This window comes from Bipolaris victoriae (assembly GCF_000527765.1).
Source record: "Bipolaris victoriae FI3 unplaced genomic scaffold scaffold_201, whole genome shotgun sequence".
In the NCBI taxonomy this organism is placed as follows: domain Eukaryota; kingdom Fungi; phylum Ascomycota; class Dothideomycetes; order Pleosporales; family Pleosporaceae; genus Bipolaris; species Bipolaris victoriae.
The window spans coordinates 1-19,807 of record NW_014575191.1 but is presented as its reverse complement, the minus strand read 5'-3'; the positions used below and the strand labels follow the sequence as shown (position 1 = coordinate 19,807).

Here is a 19,807-nt window from a genome sequence, read left to right as displayed (position 1 = left end):
GTAAGGATCTTTTTTTTTTAGTTTGGGAGGGAGGGGGGAGCGGTGATGGGGTGGAGATGGATAGATAGAGGGGTGTGTGTGTGGATAGAGAGAAGGGGGGTGCGAGAGGAAGGAGGAGTGAGTATGGGGGGTGAAGCGTCTAGTTACTGTTTGTGATTTGCTTACTGCTGCGGTGACGGCTGAGTGATGCGGATGCTAGGGAGAGGAGACAGAGAATTCTCGTGTTCGTCGAGTGATTGACGATAGCTGAGGAAGAAGAGCTCTAAGATCTCAGCATAGCTCTGATCGATATTAGTAGAGCTTTCTGACACTATGTACTTAGATCGCATTTCTTCTTTTAGAAAACCCCAATTGGATTAAACATAAAACATAGCCAAAGTCACAATAATCACGGCACGAAAAAAAATATTGAACCAAGTAAACCATACTTTTAAAGGCGTGACAGAGATTCTATTGATTACTTTGTATCAATTGAACCTCTAGTCTTCACCCCCTCAGATACCCTAACATGGTGCGAACCCATATTCACACGGCTACTTATCCATCCATCAAAGGACGGTCCCCCCAGAAAGATAATAAGTACATACACACATACCTATGTATGTAGGGCCAGTTTTAAACAAAAAAAAGCGAGGCGTAGAACCGGAGCAGTGTTTGCTCAGCTTGAACAACGCCAAAAGGGTATGGAAACAACCACATTTCGCTCCTGAGCCCGAGGCTCAAAAGCGAGAGTCGTCAGAGAATGGAATACGCCGAACAAGACAAAACACACGTTCAAAGTAAATGGGAACAGAAGCGTAGTTTAAAGAAACAAAAAAAAAGACAAGACATTATCTTTATCGGGCCAAACCAGCATGAGGCGACCGGATTAGGGACAGTATGAGGGTGAGTGAATAAGGCCATTGTCCGACAAAAATCCAAGGGGTATAACTGAGACCAGATGGCCGACCCAAAACCAGCTGTGAGGTGCTGGTAGGCAAGCCCAAAAAAACCAAACAGTATGTGCATTTTCATGCGTGTCGTGAATAAAGTATAAACAAAGAGTAAACAGAGAAGCAAAGGCTAGCAGGTCGTTCAAACATTCTCGGTGAATTTGCTTGAGCGCGACCCGTCGGCCGAGGGCAAGCTTCTTCCGAGCGTACCTCTAGGAGGCAGTTCGCCGACAGGAGAATGTGGCGGACTGAGGTGGTGACGATCTGCAAAAGGATTGCCATCGTCGGGATGGCGGATGATGGGTGTTCTTGCAGGGCTGGGTCGAAAGTTCATCTGTCCTGATTCGCGTGGGGCAGAACTCTCGCCAATCTCCTTACCCATCTCTTTAGACAGACCTGTGCCGCCATAGAGACCATGATCGTCTTGGTAGAATGATGAACCGGACATTGTGCCTCCGCGAGAGAATTGATCGGACGTCATGCCTTCACTGAAGGCAGATGGCAACTTGCGACCCGACACTCGTTGAAAGCTCCGCTCACCAGCGCTCGTGCTAGTCTCGGCCGTCTTGCCAGACATACCAGAAAAGCGTTTGAGGAAGGCGATAGGGACAAGGGTGTTGCTTGGGGCAGGCGCCTGGGTCATGGACCGGTTGCTTTCCTGGTGATGATCGTCGCCAGTGAGCTGTAGAGCACCGCCTCGCTTCTGCTTGTGGCGTTTCAAAAGAAACAATATCAAGGCCAAGATGAGGGCAACTCCGGCAAGACTCCCTAAAACGCTACCAACGACTTTGGGCGTTTCAAGAGCACTAGGGCTGGAGTTGGTATCGGCGGTCGACGTAGCTGATGTAGTTGGAGCAGGGGCTCCTGCGGTGCCAGGCGCATTACCACCCCAGCCGCCATAATTCGCGGTTGTAGTCGGGACACTCGAGGCAGTTGGGGCACTCGAAGCAGAGGCAACGCTGCGAGCCGACTGTGAGCTGATTATTGCCTGTGTGAGTGACGTCCTGGTGGAAGCAGCAAGAGACTGTGAAGCAGACGGTGAGCGAGTTGGGACGGCATTGACTGATACAGCAAGGTCTGTTGCGGACGAGGCCGAGATACTATCAAAAGAGGCCAAGATAGAAGACGACAACAGTGATGAGGTGGCTGTCAGAGTTAGTGGAGAACAAATGTGGAAATACGGCATGCTTACATGATAGGGTCGTGTTGGCAGCCGAGTTGATAGTAGAGGGGAGAGATGGCGCGGCAGTGCTTTGAATTGAGGATGATGTTGAAGCACTCGAAGTAGATGTAACCACGGGTTGAGCGACATAGTTCAGCGATGGAAAAGGATACGCTGGGACAGTTGGGACGACCAGGTCGGTGGGAAACGGTGGTACTGCTGGTACAGACGGGAGAACAGGAACAGGTACAGATGGCACTGCAGGAACAGCGACAGATGGTACCGCAGGAACAGCGACAGATGGTACCGCAGGAACAGCGACAGCCGCTAGCGCTGGAGCAGACAGAGTTGGCAGTGTAGGAACAACCACAGAAGATGTTACAAGAGTGGGTACAGCTGGCAGTGCAGGGTCGGGTACGGGTGCCGCAATCGCAGGATTAGGTACAGGCAGTGCTTTATCAGGCAATGCAGTGTCGGGTATGGGCAGCGCAGTATCGGGTATGGGCAGCGCGGTATCAGGTACAGCTGGCAGTACGGGAACAGCTACAGAGGAGGGCACGGCAGGAGCCACCGATGGTAGCGCAGGAGCAGGCACAGGCACAGGTGGCTGCGCAGGAATGGGCAGCGCAGGAACGTCGGGTACAGCAAGCGCAGCCGAAGGAAGCGCCAGCTGAACTGGCTGAGCGACTGGCGCCGCAGAAGCCATGGCGGCGACGGCGGTAGCGACTACATCTGGCAAAGATGGTGGTGGGACAGGTGGTAGCGTCTCCTGGGCGATGACATTGCCAGCTTCGTCGACTGTAGCAAGGACCGTGACGATTTCAACATTGTCCAGCACAGCGCGACGGTGGAAGAAGCGATGGCCTCTGCTCATACTCTCTCTGCTTCTGGGTGCTGCGTCAGGTCCTGGGGGAAGGAATTGGTCGTGTGATTGAGGGTGATCGGGTGCAGGAAGCCTTTGCTGGGGAGCCTGTTGGGCTTGATAACGGTGGCGCGAATGAATTCTCGATACGAGGGTGGGGTTGGCAGGACCGTCCATAAAGTCGCGACAATGTGACCAAAGCTAGAGGGCCAGGGCCAACGGAGCAGGCGTGGTGGTGTTGGTGTTGGTGGTGATGGAGGTGAGTCGGGTGTATTGGCGGAACATGTGTTGTTGTTTTTCAATGTTTCTGATGTTTTCAATGTTTCCGGCAGGTAAGGAGCGTAGCAAAGTCGAAAAGTCCGGAATTAGAGCAGACGAGGCAAGGGATCCAGTCAATGGAGGCCGATGGCAAGCACAAGCGAGTGAATGGCGAGAAAGGAGCGGAAGCCTGGTCAGCGGCGGAGCAATGGGTCTGGCGGGCTGGAGGTCAGTGTTGTGGGCGAGGCGAGGTGACAAGCAGCCGAATTGGGCATATACACACGCGCAAAGGGGAGGCTTCAAGGTGACAGCATGGAAGCGACAACGGGCAAAGGAGTGTCGGGCGTGAAGGGTGTCGCGCAAACACGAGGGCGTTCTGGGAATCAGGTGGATGGGAGAGGGAGGAGGCGGAGGCGGAGGCGGAGGCGGCAGCAAAGGGATTGTTGGCGTCTGCAATCGGCGACGGGAACGGGCCCTCTGTGGGCGTGGGAGAGGGAGACAAAGAGAGGGAGACTGAGGCAGCGCGAGGCAGCGCGAGGCAGCGAGCACGAGACATGGGGACAGGGCTGGCAAGGCTGATTGGCGCACAAGCGAGATAACACGTCCAGGAATAGCAGGATCCGCCCCCGGCACGGCCATGGACGCGACTGCCCGTCAGCGAACCAGCGTCCCAATACCGATGCTGCTATGAATGTGCGTCCGTGGATGGATGGCCGGTATAATAACATGGACGTTGTACGCAATAGGTCCCAGGAAATGAATCTTCTTCTTCTTCTCCTTCTTCGTATCAACCACATTGGAGAATAACATCATCGCGCGTCCCACGGTAACTCGTCGCCCGTCGTCTGGCCGGTTGGCTGGCTGGCTGGATGCATGCTCCTCCTACTGCTGCTACTACTACTAGCAGCCACCACCCGTCCCGTCTGCAGGTGCAGTAGTGGCGCCCACGCCGTCGCTCAGGAACCCCATTCCCAAACACTGGACAAGCAGACCCGCAAACGCTTGAGGTTATTCTTAGCTGCCGCCTTACTGATTGTCTTGTCGCACCTAACCACTCCCGACTAACTGCTTTGCTCTCTACACGACTCGTCCCACACGTCCTTTTATTGCCAAGCCGCGTTTGTCTCCCGCCCATCGTAAAGGCAACCCCCCAAAGGCCCGTCTCGCCAGCATGCATATCCTCGTCCTCGTCCTCGTCCTCGTCGTCATCACGACGCTTGTCGCCGCTCTTGCTGTCCATATGCACGAGCGTTGCCTGTCTTGGCTCCAATCTCCGCCGCTCATCGCCTCCACCATTAATACGGTATGGCTGCTAATCATTGCCTGCTATAGCACTCGTCGTGTACATTTTTTGATGACGGCCTATGCCTGCAATGACAACTCTTTTCCCCTCGTCCACCACGCCATGCCCAGGTACACATGTTTACCTGCAATGCCACGGCCTCAACAATTGTTTCATCACGTGACTGTCCGGATGCTGCAGTCAGCTCCTGCCAGGCCAAGCCACCTGCCTGTACTGTAGCCTGTCACCTTTCGCTGCTGCCCTGCTGCCCTGCTGCTACCCCACATTGCCCCTCTGCCGTGTCCTCCGCCTTGCTGCGCCTTGTACCAGGCCATGTATAACATCATCGCAAACATCATTGCAATCCCAGAAACCGTTGTTCTCGCCCATACTGCAATATCCACATGTAGTCACAGTTGCTGCAGCCGCAAGCCACTGCCGCTGCAACTCTAGTTCGCCCAGCCATGACGTCGCCTTCGCCGTTTCCTGCCTTGGCCCCCCCAGAGCACCACCATACGCGCCCACCACCACTGCCACCGCGACATTCATCTTCAGCTAAAGACGCGCCCCCTCCTTATTCAGCAATGTCTGCCTCCATGTCCATGTCCTCAAAAGATCCACGCTCTTCGTCTACCCAGTCCCTCGTTCCAGACCCCGCCCTCGAAGACTCTGGCCGCCGCCGCCTACTCCTCATCTACATCCATGGCTTCATGGGCGATGAAACAAGTTTTAGAAGCTTCCCTGCCCACGTCCATAATCTTGTCACCGTCACTCTCGCAGACTCCCACGTAGTACATACAAAAGTATACCCCCGCTACAAGTCACGGGACTCGCTGCAAGTCGCCAGAGACAACTTTTCAGCTTGGTACGCTATACGCCTGCGCGGCTTGCACCCTGCTAACAGCCGCCAGGCTCGCCCCTCATGAAGACCCCTGGACCGACATCATCCTGGTCGGTCACTCCATGGGCGGTTTGCTTGCCGCAGACATTGCTTTAGCCTTTCGTCATCGCATCATTGGAGTCGTAAACTTTGATGTCCCCTTTCTAGGCATGCACCCTGGCATTATCAAGGCTGGCCTAGGCAGCCTTTTCAACGCACCCCCACCCCCACAAGATGCTATTATCGAGAACTCCAGTCTGGGACAGAGGCCTAGTCGAATCAACACACTCTTCAACCCCAAGCCAAATGACCCAAATTACAATCCCAGTTTCGCTAACGATATTCACCTACCAAACAGAAAAGGCTGGGAAAATAGTTTACACTGGCTCACCAAGCACTACAAGGACGGCCTGGCCGAGGCTACTAAAGGACTCGTAAAATCCCATCTTGAATTCGGGGGTGCTATGGCGGATTACAAAGAATTAAAAGAAAGATATGCGAGGATACGGGCGCTAGAAGAAGACGACGAGGCCAAGAGGAAGAACAGTCATCCTATGATGCCCTCGGTACCCCGCGTGCGCTTCATCAACTACTACACAGTAAGCACGGGAAGGACCAAGAAGCAAAGTTCTTCATGTACCCAGCGTCCAAAGTCGCCCGAGCCTTCGCATCCATCGAGCCTTCAGTTTCATCATCAGGATAGCGGAACGAGTCTCTCACACTACACCTCGACACCTGCCAACCAGCAGGAGAGTACCAGTAGCCCTTCAGTAACATCGTCTGACCCAGAATTGGCTCACGTACACCCGGACCCTATAGCAAGTTCACCCCCGGCATCTATCGGGGGTCAAGAAGATGGACAAGCCCTGGAGCTCAATCACTCAGATGCCCCCAAAAACGGCCCGCCTGATCTTCCTGAAATACCACCCATCCCCCAGGAGCCTCCATTTGTTGACTTGGTACGATTCAACGACAAGACCCAGCGGAAAGCCGCAGAAAAGGAGTACGAACAGGCGCTCAAGGAATATCAAAGAGCTGTAAAAGCGCGCAACAAGATCATCAACGAGCGCACTAAGCTTGAGGAAAAGTGGGAAAAAGAGCAGCAAAAGGCGGAGAAGAAGCGGCAGCAAGAACAAGAGAAAAGGTACAGGGAGCAAGAAAAGGCCGAGCAAAAGAAGCATGAAGAAGAGCAAAACATGTCAAGGGAGGAGAGGCAGAGACAGAAGGAAAGAGAGCAAAGGCAAGCTGAGGCTGAGCAGAGAGAAAAGGAGGCGAGACAAAGACAGAGAGAAGCAGATTTGCGCCAGGGAATAACACCTGCGCCAGAAACACCAGAGGCTGTTCCTGCGATTATAGGGATTGAGGAAGATGTCAGTGCCTTGCACCTGGACCAACCCGGTCCGCAGCGAGGCCCGTATGGTCACTATGAATTTTCCACTAGTCGCATCATGAACCAGGCTCCGCCAGACAGTCGTAACGAATCGATGTATACCCTCTCTACAACCGACAGTCACGACAGTCACCCGCCACGCACGGATTCAGACGCAAGTGTCCCAGCCAAACCTAAGAAGCTAAAGAAATTTTGCATGTTGCCGCCAAAAGACTCGGACGGCAACAAGGATCCTACCTGGGTTCCTGTCTTCATGGAGAATATGGACGAAGTCACGGCACACACGTCTCTCTTCTTCCTCAACGAGACGTATGAGCGGCTTGTTGGTGAAGCAGGTGCGAGAATCGAAGAGTGGGTGCGAGAAGCCGATACTATGCGTTTGATACAGGATCTGCAGTATCAGGGGAAATCGTAGCTTGCGTTTTGTTTATCAGGTAAAGTAATTAGATACCCTAGTCATATCATCATAATCTAATCCTACATCCGCCCAATCTATTACCATTACTCTTGTAAAAGACATTAATGAATAGTCGATCAATCACCATCGTCATCGTCATCGTCATCATCATCATAAAGTCATTAACCCTTCCACCCCATCTCCCCCGCTATGCCCCAAACCCTAGCTCCCACCGCCGCCGCCCATATTGCCAACCCCATCAACCCATCACCCATGCCAGCCACCCACATCCCCGCCGCAACACCCCAACCCAACCCCAAAGTCCCCAACAGTAAAACCACCTTCTCACTCCCCCTAATCGCTTCGTTAAAGTCCGAAGCCAGTGGAATACGCGTCTGTTCCTTCTCATTCCAAAATCCCGCCATGTGCGCATACGCTGCCGCACATATCACCGTATTCACCCCCGCCGTCACAACCTCCCGACTACCACTCGGACTTGCCAATATATAGAGTGAGCTAGCGAGTGAAATTACCGTCTTTTTTTTTTCCATGTACATGATTAGCCAGGCTGCTTTCGATGGAAAGAAAGAAGGAAGAAGGGAGATGGAGAAGGAGGGAAACATACAGCGACAACCCCACTCGCCTGTGTAACTTGCGTCTTACGCAGTTTCTGCGCTGCAGTGTCGGAATACCGTGCTGCGGTCCGACTGGCGTCTTCGTAGCGTCTCAAGCGGGAGATTGTGGGGATGATGTGGGAGAGGGTGGTGAGGGTTAGGAGGAGGGTTGTTAGGGGGAGGGTGGTGGAGAGCATGGTTGGCTGGGTTGGGATCTGAGTTGAATGGAGAGTTTTGTATAGAGAAGGGGGATGGGGATGGGGGGAGATGGAGGTGGTGGTGGTGGTGGAGGAAGAGGGAAGGGAGAGGTGACGTCATTTAGAGAGATGAAGATGGAACTAGGTATGGCTAACTTTTTGACAAAGGAGGGCGCTAGTAGATGCTCGTGACTGTGGAAGTGCTTTTAAGAAAATTGATGGAATTTGTAGAAGGGGGGACAGGGATAGGTTAGTGAAAGTATGTATATGTGTATGTGACGATGGTTGATGGAGAGGAGGTAGTACTGTAATTTCGAGACCCCTGGTTGTTTTTCTATACGAATAGCTAACGATTCGAGTGTTCTTAGTCCTGGGGCCATTTACAGATAGGTTACGCTACGAATGTTACAGAGACGGGGTTTTATTTACTTTTGACCAGTAGAGGTTCCTTTATAATGGGACCGATGATATTCGGAGGTATTTTCGCAAGCATTGTTCACCCACCCTGCACGATGCCACGGCCGATCCAAGGACCGACCGGCTCAAGTCCCGCCTGCGGCCCGTTGGCCAAAAAAGATCGCCGTCGCAGCAATCACATGCCATGGGGTCCTAATTGGCCACAATTGGGTTGAGCAATATTATTACGCTATGATGCGTTGGAGACGGACGAGCTATGGCCGCCAAGGGGAGGTCGATATGCATGTTGAATGCGCGCACGCAGGGCAGTGGGTCTGGCCTGCTCAACCACCATCCAACTGAACCACACAACGGTGACGGATCATTTGCATGGTAAATTACTCGCACCATGTGTGTTACTGCTTACGGGTTGGACAGAATGACTGGCGTCTTCAACGGAAGACTTGACGCCTGCAATGGGTTAGCGACGAGCTTTGTACCGTGTATTGAAGGCGGCACCCCCTCCAGTCCGTGGGGAGCTTACACCCCCCCCCCCGCGGTTCATCGTCCCTTTGCCCATTGGCTGCAGCCCCACAGACTCTCTACCCACGCTCTCGCCGACGCGTTTGCGGGTGGTTTTGCGGTTAGATGAGGCATGTTTCTTTGAGTGACTGTCCATAGTGGGCTGTCACTTGTCTTTGCTCGAGAATTCCAACAGCCTTCTTTTTTTTCACAATGGCTCAGAGAATGCTTCTTCGTGCAAGTGGCCCACGCCGAGTCTACTATGGCTTCACCCGCTCTTTTAGTACTGTTCTCGACACGCCTGTAGATCCGGGAACGCAGCAAATACGCCTGGCGACACCGCGGACGACGGTGTTTGAGAATGCACTCAATGCAAAGGCACCCCGGACAAATTGGACAAAGGAGGAGATTTCAGAGATATACAACACTTCGCTGATTGACCTTACCTATGCTTCGGTAGGTCAAATTGCTCTCTTGTCCAGCGATATGCCCCTCTCATCAGTCTCGTAGGCCTCAGTCCACCGCCGATTCCATGACCCCGCTGCCATTCAGATGTGTACCCTCTTCAACATCAAGACGGGCGGCTGCAGTGAAGACTGTTCCTACTGCGCCCAGTCATCTCGCTACGACACCGGTCTCAAAGCTACAAAGCTCAGCTCTGTTGAATCCGTCCTCGAAGCTGCACGCATAGCTAAAGAAAACGGCAGCTCGAGGTTCTGCATGGGCGCCGCGTGGAGAGACATGAGGGGTCGTAAGACGAACCTCAAGAACATCAAAGAAATGATCAAGGGCGTGCGCGGCATGGGCATGGAGGCATGCGTGACCCTCGGCATGGTCGATGCTGCTCAAGCAAAGGAACTGAAAGATGCAGGCTTGACGGCTTACAATCACAATGTCGATACGAGCCGCGAGCACTACCCTAGCGTCATCACCACACGTACGTACGACGAGCGACTCAACACCATCAAGAATGTCCAGGAAGCAGGTATTCACGTGTGCACCGGTGGCATTCTTGGTCTGGGGGAAAAAGCCCGTGACCACGTCGGTCTCATCCACACTGTAGCTACACTACCCGCCCACCCAGAGTCCTTCCCCGTCAACGCCCTTGTCCCCATCAAAGGCACCCCACTAGGAGAAACCCAAGCCATCTCCTTTGATGCCATCCTCAGAACCATTGCTACTGCACGACTCGTGCTTCCCACCACCATCATCCGTCTCGCAGCCGGCCGCCACACCATGCGTGAGGAAAAACAGATTCTGTGCTTCCAGGCTGGTGCAAATGCCGTGTTCACTGGCGAGAAGATGCTCACGACGGCATGTAATGGGTGGGAAGAAGACAAGGCTATGTTTCAAAGGTGGGGGCTTAGGCCAATGAAGATGGAGGAGACGATTGGGGAGAAGAGAAAGGTGCCGGGGCAGGAGGAGGCCGAGGCGGTTGTTGCGGCGGCGGAGGCGGAGGCGACGGTGCAGGCACTTGCTTGAGAGGTAGATGTAGTGCTTAGGCTCTGTGATGATGAGCTCTTCAATGTGCTACTGAAGCCGAATCTATGTCTTGTAACTTGTATATAATGATCAAGATATGCCTCGTGCGTTTAGAGTCTTGCTCTCTTTGATGTATCAAGGGGTTGGTGTTCCGTATTCTCTTCTGCTTGACTTTCACACCACCTCTTGAGCGCCAGCACCAGTTTTTCGATCTCTTCCATGGTATTCCCGGCATGCAGGCATATTCGGACTCTTTCTGTACCGGCGGGTACGGTCGGTGACACGACTGCTCGCACCATCATGCCTTGCCCTTGCAGTGAGCTCGCAAGTGCCTTTGGGTTCACCAACTGCACTGCAAAGATAGGCGATCTAGGACACACCGACGGAATCTTCAGTAAGCAGCGCGCATGGCTCGAGGTTTTCAGAAGTCCCTCAAGCTTCGCATACAGCGTCCGAATGAGGTCATGAAGCTTCGCCTGCAGCGCCTCGCTCTGCCCCGACTGCAGCATTTCGTACGACGCCTGTATAAGCGCCAGCGACGGATACGAAAGGAACGTCGTGTAAATAAGAGGCCGCGCATAATTAATCAGATAACTCCGTAAAGTATGGGATCCTAGAAGAATAGCTATAATCACATTCAGCAATGCCCTCTGCAACCCCCCCCTTTGGACTCCTCCAAACGGACTCACCTCCATTCCCCGCCAACGCCTTGCCAAACGTATGCAGCCGCGCAAACACCCTCTCCTCTAGTCCCAACTCACACACCAACCCGCGTCCCCTCGGCCCCAGCACTCCCGTCGCATGCGCCTCATCAACAACCACGTACGCCCTCTCCCTCCCCAGCACCTCCTCCGCGACCTCCACAATCTCGCGTAGCGGCGCAACATCGCCATCCATACTATACACCGACTCCACCGCTATAAAAACATTCTGTTTCCCCCCCTTCTCTCGCTCCGCCTCTAGCACTTTCCTCAGCGCCTCCACCGAGTTGTGTTGAAAAGGCAGTCTACGGGCAGCCCGCGAAAGTCTCATCCCATCATGCACACTCGCATGCACCTTGTCGTCATACACGACCGTATCACCTCTCTGCGGCACCGACGCAAAGAACCCCGCGTTGGCGTCGAATCCGCTGTTGAAAAGTAATCCGGCGGCTGCGCCGTGGAAGGCCGCGATGCTGGTTTCGAGGCTTATGGCGAGGATGGAGTTGCCGTCGAGGAGGCGCGAACCTCCGCTGCCCAAGGGGTGCGGGGAGAGGTGGGTCAGGAAGAGGGTGCGGAGGTGTAGAGAGGTGGAGAGGGAGAGGAAGTCGTTGGAGGAGAAGTCGGTGTGGGCGGTGGGGGGGAGGGTGAGGGTGCGGAGGGTGGAGTTGGCGAGGCGGGTGGTTAGGTGGGTGGTGAGGGTTTGTTCTAAGGGGGTTGGGGGTGACTTTGGCATTTTTTTTTGAATTCCTCCTCTTTTTTGTTTAGGGTTCTTTTATGGGTATGGAAGTGAATTGGATTTTGTAGGATTGAGACGGGGGTGGGTTAAACAATCCTACTTGTTCTTCTTTCTTGTGCTCTTTTTGGGGAGACGCGCTGAAAGCAATTGAGCAATTGACACTGGGGATACCGGTCGTGTGGGGTCTGGGAGTGCTAGACAAAAACAAATCTTCTTTCTTGTGCCCTTTCTGGGGGGGAGAGACGCCGGCCTGGTAAGCAATTGAATAATTGACAATATGGGTTACCGCAAGCGTGGGGGGGATGTTTATTTCTTTGAGCCGCGAATTTCCGTTGAAAGAGGGAAATCGACAAACGTATCCCAGCGCCCATTTTTCATGTGCTTCGGGGCGGACTTTCTAGTCATCAATTAGCTCCAAAAAAGGGTAACTTTGGGTAAATATGTACAGTCCACTTGCATACTAACGTGCATATGCGGGTGCGGGTGGATTTTTGTTTGATTTGACTAATTCGATTTGTACTACAGGTAGTACCTGACTGGGGTTGGGGGGACGGGCGGCGGGTTCGGTTCGGAGGGAACAAAAGTTACCCCCCCTCCAACATTGGCCTGGCTACTATTACGTTAATTAACTAGCGCAGCAGCTCTCTCCATTCTTTCCCCGCTGCAATTGAGTCTTTTTTCTCCTGATATGAGAGATCTCATGTGCAATTGGGTGTCTTGATTATATTTCTTTTTTTTTTGGTTGTGGTTGCTGAGAAAGAGTAAGGATGGCTAGAGTTCCAGGCGGACTGTGGAAGAGACTTGTTGCGGTGCAGGTCTATGGGGCTAACACGGGAGTTGGGAAGACGGTGTTTTCGACGTTGCTTGGTGCGCATTTTGCGAGGAGAGCGGGTAGGACGAGGTGGAGGGTGCAGTATATTAAGCCTGTTTCTACGGGGCCGGCGGATGAAGCTGATGATAGGTGAGATTGTTACTGCTTCGAACTGCAATTGTGGCTGATGGGGATTAGTTATGTGCAAAAGTACAGCGGAAGAAGTGTTTCAACGCTGTTCAAGTTCAATGAGGCTGTTAGTCCACATGTGGCGGCAAGAGGTGCAGACTTGATTGTAAGGTCTTTTTGCTGAGTCTGCTGGCTGCTCTTGCTGATCGGCCTAGCCTAGCGATGAGCTCATCGGCCAGACTGTCTTCAGAACTATCCAGCAGGAAGCGAAAGAAGTCTCTGGGGAGGCACATGCAATGGGCCTTGCTGTGATTGAAACCGCTGGGGGTGTGCTCAGCCCGGGACCTTCAGGTACTCCGCAAGCTGACATCTTCCGTCCGTTACGACTCCCCTCGGTACTAGTCGGCGACCACCGCCTAGGCGGTATTGCATCGACAATATCTGCTGCAGAGTCTCTGGTATTAAGAGGCTATGACATTGATGCCGTCGTGTGTTTCAACGATCAGAGTAAGTATGAGAATGCCGAGTACCTACAAGAGTACTTCAAGAACTTGGGCATTGCGGCCTTCACCTTGCCATGGATTCCGAATATGCAGGGTATAGGGGCGGGCACAAAGGAGGAGACGGATTTGATGCAGGGCTACTACAGCTCCCAGAGTGGCGAGGAGCCCATTGACCAAGTTGCTACGAGGCTGCTCAGTCGCCACAGCGAACGACTCGAAAATCTAAGTACTATGGCCTCGCGGACTAATGAAGCCATCTGGCATCCCTTTACACAACACAAGCACTTGAAAAGTGCCGACGATATATTAGTCTTTGACTCTGCATACGGCGATTACTTCCAAGTCAAGCAGACTGGTGAAACGTCAGCAGCCCACGAGGACCGTTCGGCGCTGTATCCGGCATTTGATGGCTCCGCCTCATGGTGGACTCAGGGGCTCGGCCATGGAAATCCCCGCCTTGCTCTAGAAGTAGCACATGCCGCAGGAAGATATGGTCATGTCATGTTTGCCGGAGCCACCCACAAGCCCGCTCTCGAGCTGGCAGAAAAGATGCTAAAAGACTCCCAAAATCCGCGCCTTAAAAAGGTGTTTTACACTGACAATGGGAGTACGGCGACTGAAGTCGGTATCAAAATGGCACTTCGGGCGGCTAGCAAGTACTACGAGTGGGACAGCACTAAAGAGAATATTGGCGTCATCGGCCTCAAAGGGAGCTACCACGGCGACACGATTGGCGCCATGGACGCATCCGAGCCGTGTGTCTTCAACGAAAAAGTAGACTGGTACCGCGGCAGAGGCTTCTGGTTCGATTTCCCTACTTTCAAACTCAAGAACGGCCAGTGGATTGTCGAGCCCCCCGAGAATCTGGAGACCGAATTCGGACCTACGCAGTGTTTTGAAACACAAGATGCCATTTTCGATTTGGCCGCGAGAGGCCGGTCTGACTGCTATGAAGCTTATATCGAGAAGACGTTGGATGAGCTGGTGAGGAAGCAGGAGAGAAAGTTTGGGGCGTTGGTTATGGAGCCTGTTGTTTTGGGAGCGGGAGGTATGCTGTTTGTTGATCCGCTCTTCCAACAAACTCTTGTCCGTGTCGTGCGCTGTTACGACTTTAGCAACGGGTCCCGAGTTCACCAAGTTCCAGATGAGAGCGATGTCACTTGGTCAGGACTACCCGTTATGTTCGATGAGGTATTCACTGGTTTGTATCGTCTAGGTCGCTTTTCAGCCGCCTCGTTTCTCCAGACGCATCCCGATATCAGCGTCAACGCGAAGTTGCTTACCGGTGGTCTTCTTCCTCTCTCTGTTACGTTGGCTAGTCAGTCTATTTTTGACGCTTTTTGGGGCGACGAAAAGGCAGAGGCTTTATTGCATGGACATAGCTACACTGCACATGCGGTTGGATGTCATGTCGCTAATACTAGTCTGCAAACAATGCAGGACGCGAGCGTTGGCGAAGAGTGGAAGCAGTACAAGGAGCAATGGAGCAGTTCTAGCAACGACACCACCGCTTCCTGGAGCATGTGGTCCAAGGACTTTGTTGAGGATCTATCTCGACACGAGCAAGTTGGTCATGTGAGTGCGCTGGGCTCCGTTCTTGCCGTGTCGCTCGTCGATAGACACGGGTCAGGTACGTCTTACGTTGATTTTATTTTACTTCCCGCCTAATGCAATATAGGATACACTTCTTCTGCTGCGGTGGGACTTCGCGACGAGCTCCTACGGGGTAGCCCTGAAGCGCCCCAAGTCCAGATTCATTCGCGTATCTTGGGTAACGTCATCTACCTCATGGCCGGTATGCTGACCACAAGACGGCATTTGGAAGATGTTGAGAAGACTTTTATAGAAAAGTTGCGTGTAAGTAGACGGTAGGGAGGACCATTCAGGTATGCCCACTCGCAAACTTGGGTCTCATGTTGTGTTCTTTGATGAGAGTTATGCCAGAGAAAGCAAGTGAATTCGAGAATACAAACTAGAGAATGCCGTTTCCACCGACAAGACGTCTGAAGACGCCATTGTCGTGTAGATTCTGAGACTATATTTAACAAAACATAAGTCGGCGTTCTAAATCTCGAGCTGACTGTATTGGTCATCTCTATTTCATATTCCACTCGTTATAGGTCTTCGATTCTCACGCCACTTCAGTATAATAACAATCTTCACAACACCAGGAATCGCCATCAGGTACTATACATAGTCACACGAATGTGAACTCGTTTCATGTTCGTGATAGCAACACCTACAGCAACTACCGGCATGAAATGCAATCAAAAGCAAACTTGTCAAAGTGGGTCTCTGACTACACTGACGTACTCACCATCAAGACTCGTTGCCAATCGACACCAAACATCGCACTCTTGTGCATACTCCAACCCTCCGCAAACGTACCGGCCACCAATCCCACCATCGTACTGCTTACTCTCGTCGTCCCCCGGCCAATTACTAAATTTAGTTGCCGGCTTCTACATACACAACAGCCTGCATCCCCATATCATACTCTTCCAACGGCATTATACAAACTCTAACGAGATTATGAGCCCCTCAAAGCCCCTCAAGTCCCACATATTCCCCGCGTGGATAGCAAAAACGTGCCTGCACCTTAGCTTATTCTTGTAGCTAAGCTTATGTCATACAGCAAACCTTTTTTCGTCTTAGCTCGATCGCAGCACTGTCGATGTCGAGGTACAGGGAACGCTTCCCGTCTTACTACCGGTGATCTTTGCCAAAAGACATATGACACTGGTTTTCTTCGATGGCGATTGTTTTCGCTACGTAAACAAAGTTTGATGCGTTTGCATTAGCTTGAGAACGTCCAAAGTTCGGAATGCGCCGGTGTCTGCGTGAGCTATTTCTAGGTTGTATCAACAGTACAGTAGAGGAGCAGTGGCGAATATTCACTCACAACATAGAGACGTGTAGTAGTTGAGACGAGCATAGGTATACATGATGAAATTGCGAAGTCACAAGAAATATGATACATTTCATACTAAGTCGCTTGGAAGTATAACGTGAGGTTCCCTTCATGACGATCGTTGCGGCTCTACACGGTACTATACCCATTATGGGCTTACATCCCGATATCAAGTGAACATATTGTCACTGCTGTACGGTATGACTGGATTGAGTTTCGCATTACGCTCCTGGTAGAGGATGGGTAGCACCGGATACGAACTCTAGCAACAGTCGAGTCTAGTATGACGAGTCCTCTTGTTAGCATTGTTTGTTGGGCAACCGAGCTTAGTAAAGGAGCAGAGAAAAAGGTATATAAGGGATGAAGGAACAACAGTGTAGAGACTCATCATCAACTAGTCTTCCAAAGTCACTTGCACAAAGTACACACTTCTCTTCAACATGCGCTTCACCACCCCCTTCTTCACTCTCACTGCCTGCGCGAGCGCCGCCGCCGTGCCCAACCCAGAGGTGGTTGCTGAGCGCGCTGCACTTGCTGAGCGTGACCCCGTAGCCTTCTGGGACTTCGATTTCGTTCGTTCCTACTTTAAGGGCGGCTTTGTCGAGACCGTTAGCGCCAAGTTTGTTTCCGACAAGTACCCTGAGCCCAAAGGCTTCAGGTCCAGTTGCAAAACGACATATTATGATGGCTCAGGACCATTCAATCCCGACTGCACACCCGGTTATTTCCATTACTTCTTCGATCTGGCCCATTCAGGTAAGTCACTCCTATTTCTCTTCTATAAGTTAAAAGAGAAATATATATATGCAGTTACTGACACATTGGGAAATAGACCTTACTGTTCAGCAGCGCGTTTCGCAGCCCTACGAGTTGATTATCAAGGGTGAAGCCACCTTTTCGCCTAATCACAAGGACAACACCCTAGTTGGCAGTATTCATATTCCTGTCACGGCCCAGTACCCTGCTCCTTACAAGCCCCCGAACTAAGATAGCAGCAGCCAGATTTCTGGACGTGAGGCGTACGGCTCGCGCAGCCGCTCGAGACTCTGCTTGCTGGTATGCATTCTTGAAGCATTCCAGGCCCATTACTTCTTGTATATAGGAATATCTCAATCACATAAATGGTGCGGTTGCCCAGCTTTGCTCTGCTTGTTGGTACGGATTGCAAGCGGACACAAATGCTATAGTTGGTGTGAATACAAGCCTAGCTTTTTGAATATTCTCTTGCAATCATTCTTGTTCGTTCTTGCTAATATGAAATATGTTTTTGGCACTGTCTATTCTTACATGTTTACACTCAAACAGCTGTTAAGCAGACCCACCTAACTCACTTCGTTTCATGAGGGCGAATGACAAGCTTTTTACCAGATACTCCGCTCTTGCTCAAAGAAAAGGCCTCCTCAAGTCCGGCAAGCCCTCCAGGCACCAATTGCGGCCGGTTCGGAGTAAACAACCCCTGCGCAATGTACCCATTGGGTCCGCCCAGAGATTTGGCAAGAGGCTCACTCAAATGCCGTAGGTCTGGCGAACTTCCCAATCCCATAATACCCTTGATTTCAATGTGAGGCTCTTCACTCTGACCTAGTGTCTTGGCTTCAGCGTCGGGGGATTGGACAGTGACTACATGACCTCCAGATACCTTTGCCTTCTGGAGAACCTGTACCGCAAGCTTCTGTGTAGCGGGGGCGGAAATTGCATCGAAGATAAAGTCGAAGGGGAGTCCTCCCGCTGCTTCGAAAACAGCATCAGGAGCGGACTCAGAACGATCCAAAACGACGTGGGCGCCAATCTTTTTGAGAAACTCGTGGTTGCTGGCACTGGCATTTGTGACGATGCGCTCGAAGCCTGATAGGCGAGCCATTTGGATGGCATATTGTCCTACAGAAGATGCACCGCCGATGATGATTATGGACTTTCCCTTTCCAACATTTCTACCTCCTTCCTGCCATGGTGGTGTCATGCCGTGCCCTGTTTGGGCGTAAAAGCCAGTCGTAACAGCTACGGTTGCCAGCATGATGCCTGCGGCTTCGTCATCGCTGATGTTGTCGGGTGTCTTTGACACTAGCTCAGCGGGCATCTTGCAATACTGCTGGAAGGTTGATGATTCGTAGTTTCCAATGATACCCTGGAAGAACACACGCTCGCCGACTTTCAAGTCTTTGACTTCAGAACCGACAGCAGCTACTACACCTGCTGCATCGGAACCGAGGACTGCAGGGTATTTCTGTATGAAAACGGCATAATCGCGTATTTTGTAATCGACGGGGTTGATGGCCGTAGCAGTGACCTTGATACCCACTTCATTGGGCTTCAAATCAGATAGGCTGCGTTGGGCAATGGACAGCTGGGCTTTTGGCTCAGGCACTTCGGCGCCCTGGAACGTTGAAGGAAGAGACATGTTTATTGAAGTCTTTTGTAATGTCGTAGTTATTGTAGGAGATTTTGTATAACGGATGAATAGATTGCTTAAACTCGGTAAGAGTGGTAATAGGGTAGTTCGGGCCAATGCGATGCTGATTGAGAGCTTTAGAGTGACATGAACTGACTCAAGGAATTTTGTGTTCGCAATTTTCACGTTTCATGTGAACTTATAATAGTTAGTATGCGGGGAGTGTAGTGGGAATGCAAAATTACATCATCCGGATCAGTTCGGCCAAATAAAACCGGAAAATAGCGGCCCGTCCCAACAGTGCAAACTACCAAAATACCGCCAAATCACTCTTTGTTTACTTCTTAGGCAGCTGTAGCTCTAGTTAGCATTAATTAAAATTTCACAGTTTGAAGAGAGTAGACGTTAAGTTTGCGTATTAAACTGTACATAGTTTGTATGGAATTAAGTACGTTACAACAAATGTACTGCATATAAGTGATAGTTCGTCTTAGTAGGCTATATCCGGTTATGCTGGCTTTCCGGTTACTTATATCGGTTGCATGAGATTCTTGTCATGGAAACGCGCTGGATTCACTATTTACTCGGCATGATGTCGTTCTTTCCAGTGGCGTCCCCTTAGTAGCGCCGTTCAAAGGTTTCTACCCAGAGCCGCACACTGCGTTTACCCCGCTCTAAAGAACCACAGAAATACACCAAGATGTGTACGTAACGTAAGATGCATTGATGCTTAGCCAAGCCCTTGTGTTACGCTGGGCCCGAGCATCTAAAAGCGAAGTAGCAGGCTTTGAGTCCGAAAGTATATACCGACCGTTATAGCTATGCTCTCGCCAGGATTTTTTCCACTGATAAGAAATGCTTTTTTGTCTCTATGTTTGCTCACTTCTCATGAACGTAGCTTGCTTTCTTGCCACTGCTTGGCGAAGTTGTTACAGCATTGTGACATGGAGTAAACGTGCTAATATGAGTTCAAACGAATAGCATTTAATTCGTTAAGTCATTGGATAAATGTGTCAAAAGGAATAACGTGGTTCACAAGCGAGTCGGCCACCCAAGCGAGTCGGCCACTTTNCACTAGCGCGTCAACTTCAAGTTATTACAACAGACTTTTATCATAGTTAATAAACTATTACGATATACTAAATTAATTATCAGAATCGCCGCTATCACTTGCACTATCTATCTCAACCGCGCAGGTACGAACGTTATGTCCAGTCTGGTTGCAACGCCCGCATCGCCTCTCTCCTCGCACC

The 19,807-nt window shown here is 51.6% G+C and overlaps 10 protein-coding genes across 10 annotated transcripts; 6 read left to right on the top strand and 4 right to left on the bottom strand.

Annotated features, from left to right (window-relative positions):
• Positions 1 to 533: 533 nt before the first annotated feature.
• Positions 534 to 710, top strand: COCVIDRAFT_115705 (hypothetical protein; the record flags this gene model as incomplete). Its single annotated transcript, XM_014694861.1, has 1 exon — positions 534 to 710. A coding segment is annotated over one exon (177 nt), but the record flags the coding sequence as incomplete, so codon positions are not given.
• A 364-nt stretch (positions 711 to 1,074) lies between these two features.
• COCVIDRAFT_115703 (hypothetical protein) lies at positions 1,075 to 3,133 on the bottom strand (the record flags this gene model as incomplete). Its single annotated transcript, XM_014694860.1, has 2 exons — positions 1,075 to 2,078; positions 2,125 to 3,133. 2 exons carry the CDS (start codon positions 3,131 to 3,133, stop codon positions 1,075 to 1,077), a joined length of 2,013 nt encoding a protein of 670 aa, XP_014550346.1.
• A 1,061-nt stretch (positions 3,134 to 4,194) lies between these two features.
• COCVIDRAFT_115725 (hypothetical protein) lies at positions 4,195 to 4,530 on the top strand (the record flags this gene model as incomplete). Its single annotated transcript, XM_014694859.1, has 1 exon — positions 4,195 to 4,530. A coding segment is annotated over one exon (336 nt), but the record flags the coding sequence as incomplete, so codon positions are not given.
• A 568-nt stretch (positions 4,531 to 5,098) lies between these two features.
• COCVIDRAFT_115715 (hypothetical protein) lies at positions 5,099 to 7,181 on the top strand (the record flags this gene model as incomplete). Its single annotated transcript, XM_014694858.1, has 2 exons — positions 5,099 to 5,361; positions 5,408 to 7,181. The coding sequence occupies 2 exons, from the start codon at positions 5,099 to 5,101 to the stop codon at positions 7,179 to 7,181; spliced, it is 2,037 nt and encodes a 678-aa protein (XP_014550344.1).
• Positions 7,182 to 7,351: 170 nt separating this feature from the next.
• Positions 7,352 to 7,902, bottom strand: COCVIDRAFT_80104 (hypothetical protein; the record flags this gene model as incomplete). The annotated part of the gene is made up of 2 exons (XM_014694857.1): positions 7,352 to 7,699; positions 7,789 to 7,902. Coding segments are annotated over 2 exons (462 nt in total), but the record flags the coding sequence as incomplete, so codon positions are not given.
• A 1,203-nt stretch (positions 7,903 to 9,105) lies between these two features.
• On the top strand, positions 9,106 to 10,374 carry COCVIDRAFT_115728 (hypothetical protein; the record flags this gene model as incomplete). Its single annotated transcript, XM_014694856.1, has 2 exons — positions 9,106 to 9,348; positions 9,403 to 10,374. The coding sequence occupies 2 exons, from the start codon at positions 9,106 to 9,108 to the stop codon at positions 10,372 to 10,374; spliced, it is 1,215 nt and encodes a 404-aa protein (XP_014550342.1).
• Positions 10,375 to 10,484: 110 nt separating this feature from the next.
• Positions 10,485 to 11,808, bottom strand: COCVIDRAFT_115719 (hypothetical protein; the record flags this gene model as incomplete). The annotated part of the gene is made up of 2 exons (XM_014694855.1): positions 10,485 to 10,999; positions 11,064 to 11,808. The coding sequence occupies 2 exons, from the start codon at positions 11,806 to 11,808 to the stop codon at positions 10,485 to 10,487; spliced, it is 1,260 nt and encodes a 419-aa protein (XP_014550341.1).
• A 770-nt stretch (positions 11,809 to 12,578) lies between these two features.
• COCVIDRAFT_115707 (hypothetical protein) lies at positions 12,579 to 15,126 on the top strand (the record flags this gene model as incomplete). The annotated part of the gene is made up of 4 exons (XM_014694854.1): positions 12,579 to 12,772; positions 12,821 to 12,917; positions 12,967 to 14,884; positions 14,933 to 15,126. 4 exons carry the CDS (start codon positions 12,579 to 12,581, stop codon positions 15,124 to 15,126), a joined length of 2,403 nt encoding a protein of 800 aa, XP_014550340.1.
• Positions 15,127 to 16,605: 1,479 nt separating this feature from the next.
• On the top strand, positions 16,606 to 17,152 carry COCVIDRAFT_115717 (hypothetical protein; the record flags this gene model as incomplete). Its single annotated transcript, XM_014694853.1, has 2 exons — positions 16,606 to 16,921; positions 16,998 to 17,152. 2 exons carry the CDS (start codon positions 16,606 to 16,608, stop codon positions 17,150 to 17,152), a joined length of 471 nt encoding a protein of 156 aa, XP_014550339.1.
• A 340-nt stretch (positions 17,153 to 17,492) lies between these two features.
• Positions 17,493 to 18,563, bottom strand: COCVIDRAFT_115710 (hypothetical protein; the record flags this gene model as incomplete). The annotated part of the gene is made up of 1 exon (XM_014694852.1): positions 17,493 to 18,563. One exon carries the CDS (start codon positions 18,561 to 18,563, stop codon positions 17,493 to 17,495), a length of 1,071 nt encoding a protein of 356 aa, XP_014550338.1.
• Between the last annotated feature and the right edge of the window lie 1,244 nt (positions 18,564 to 19,807).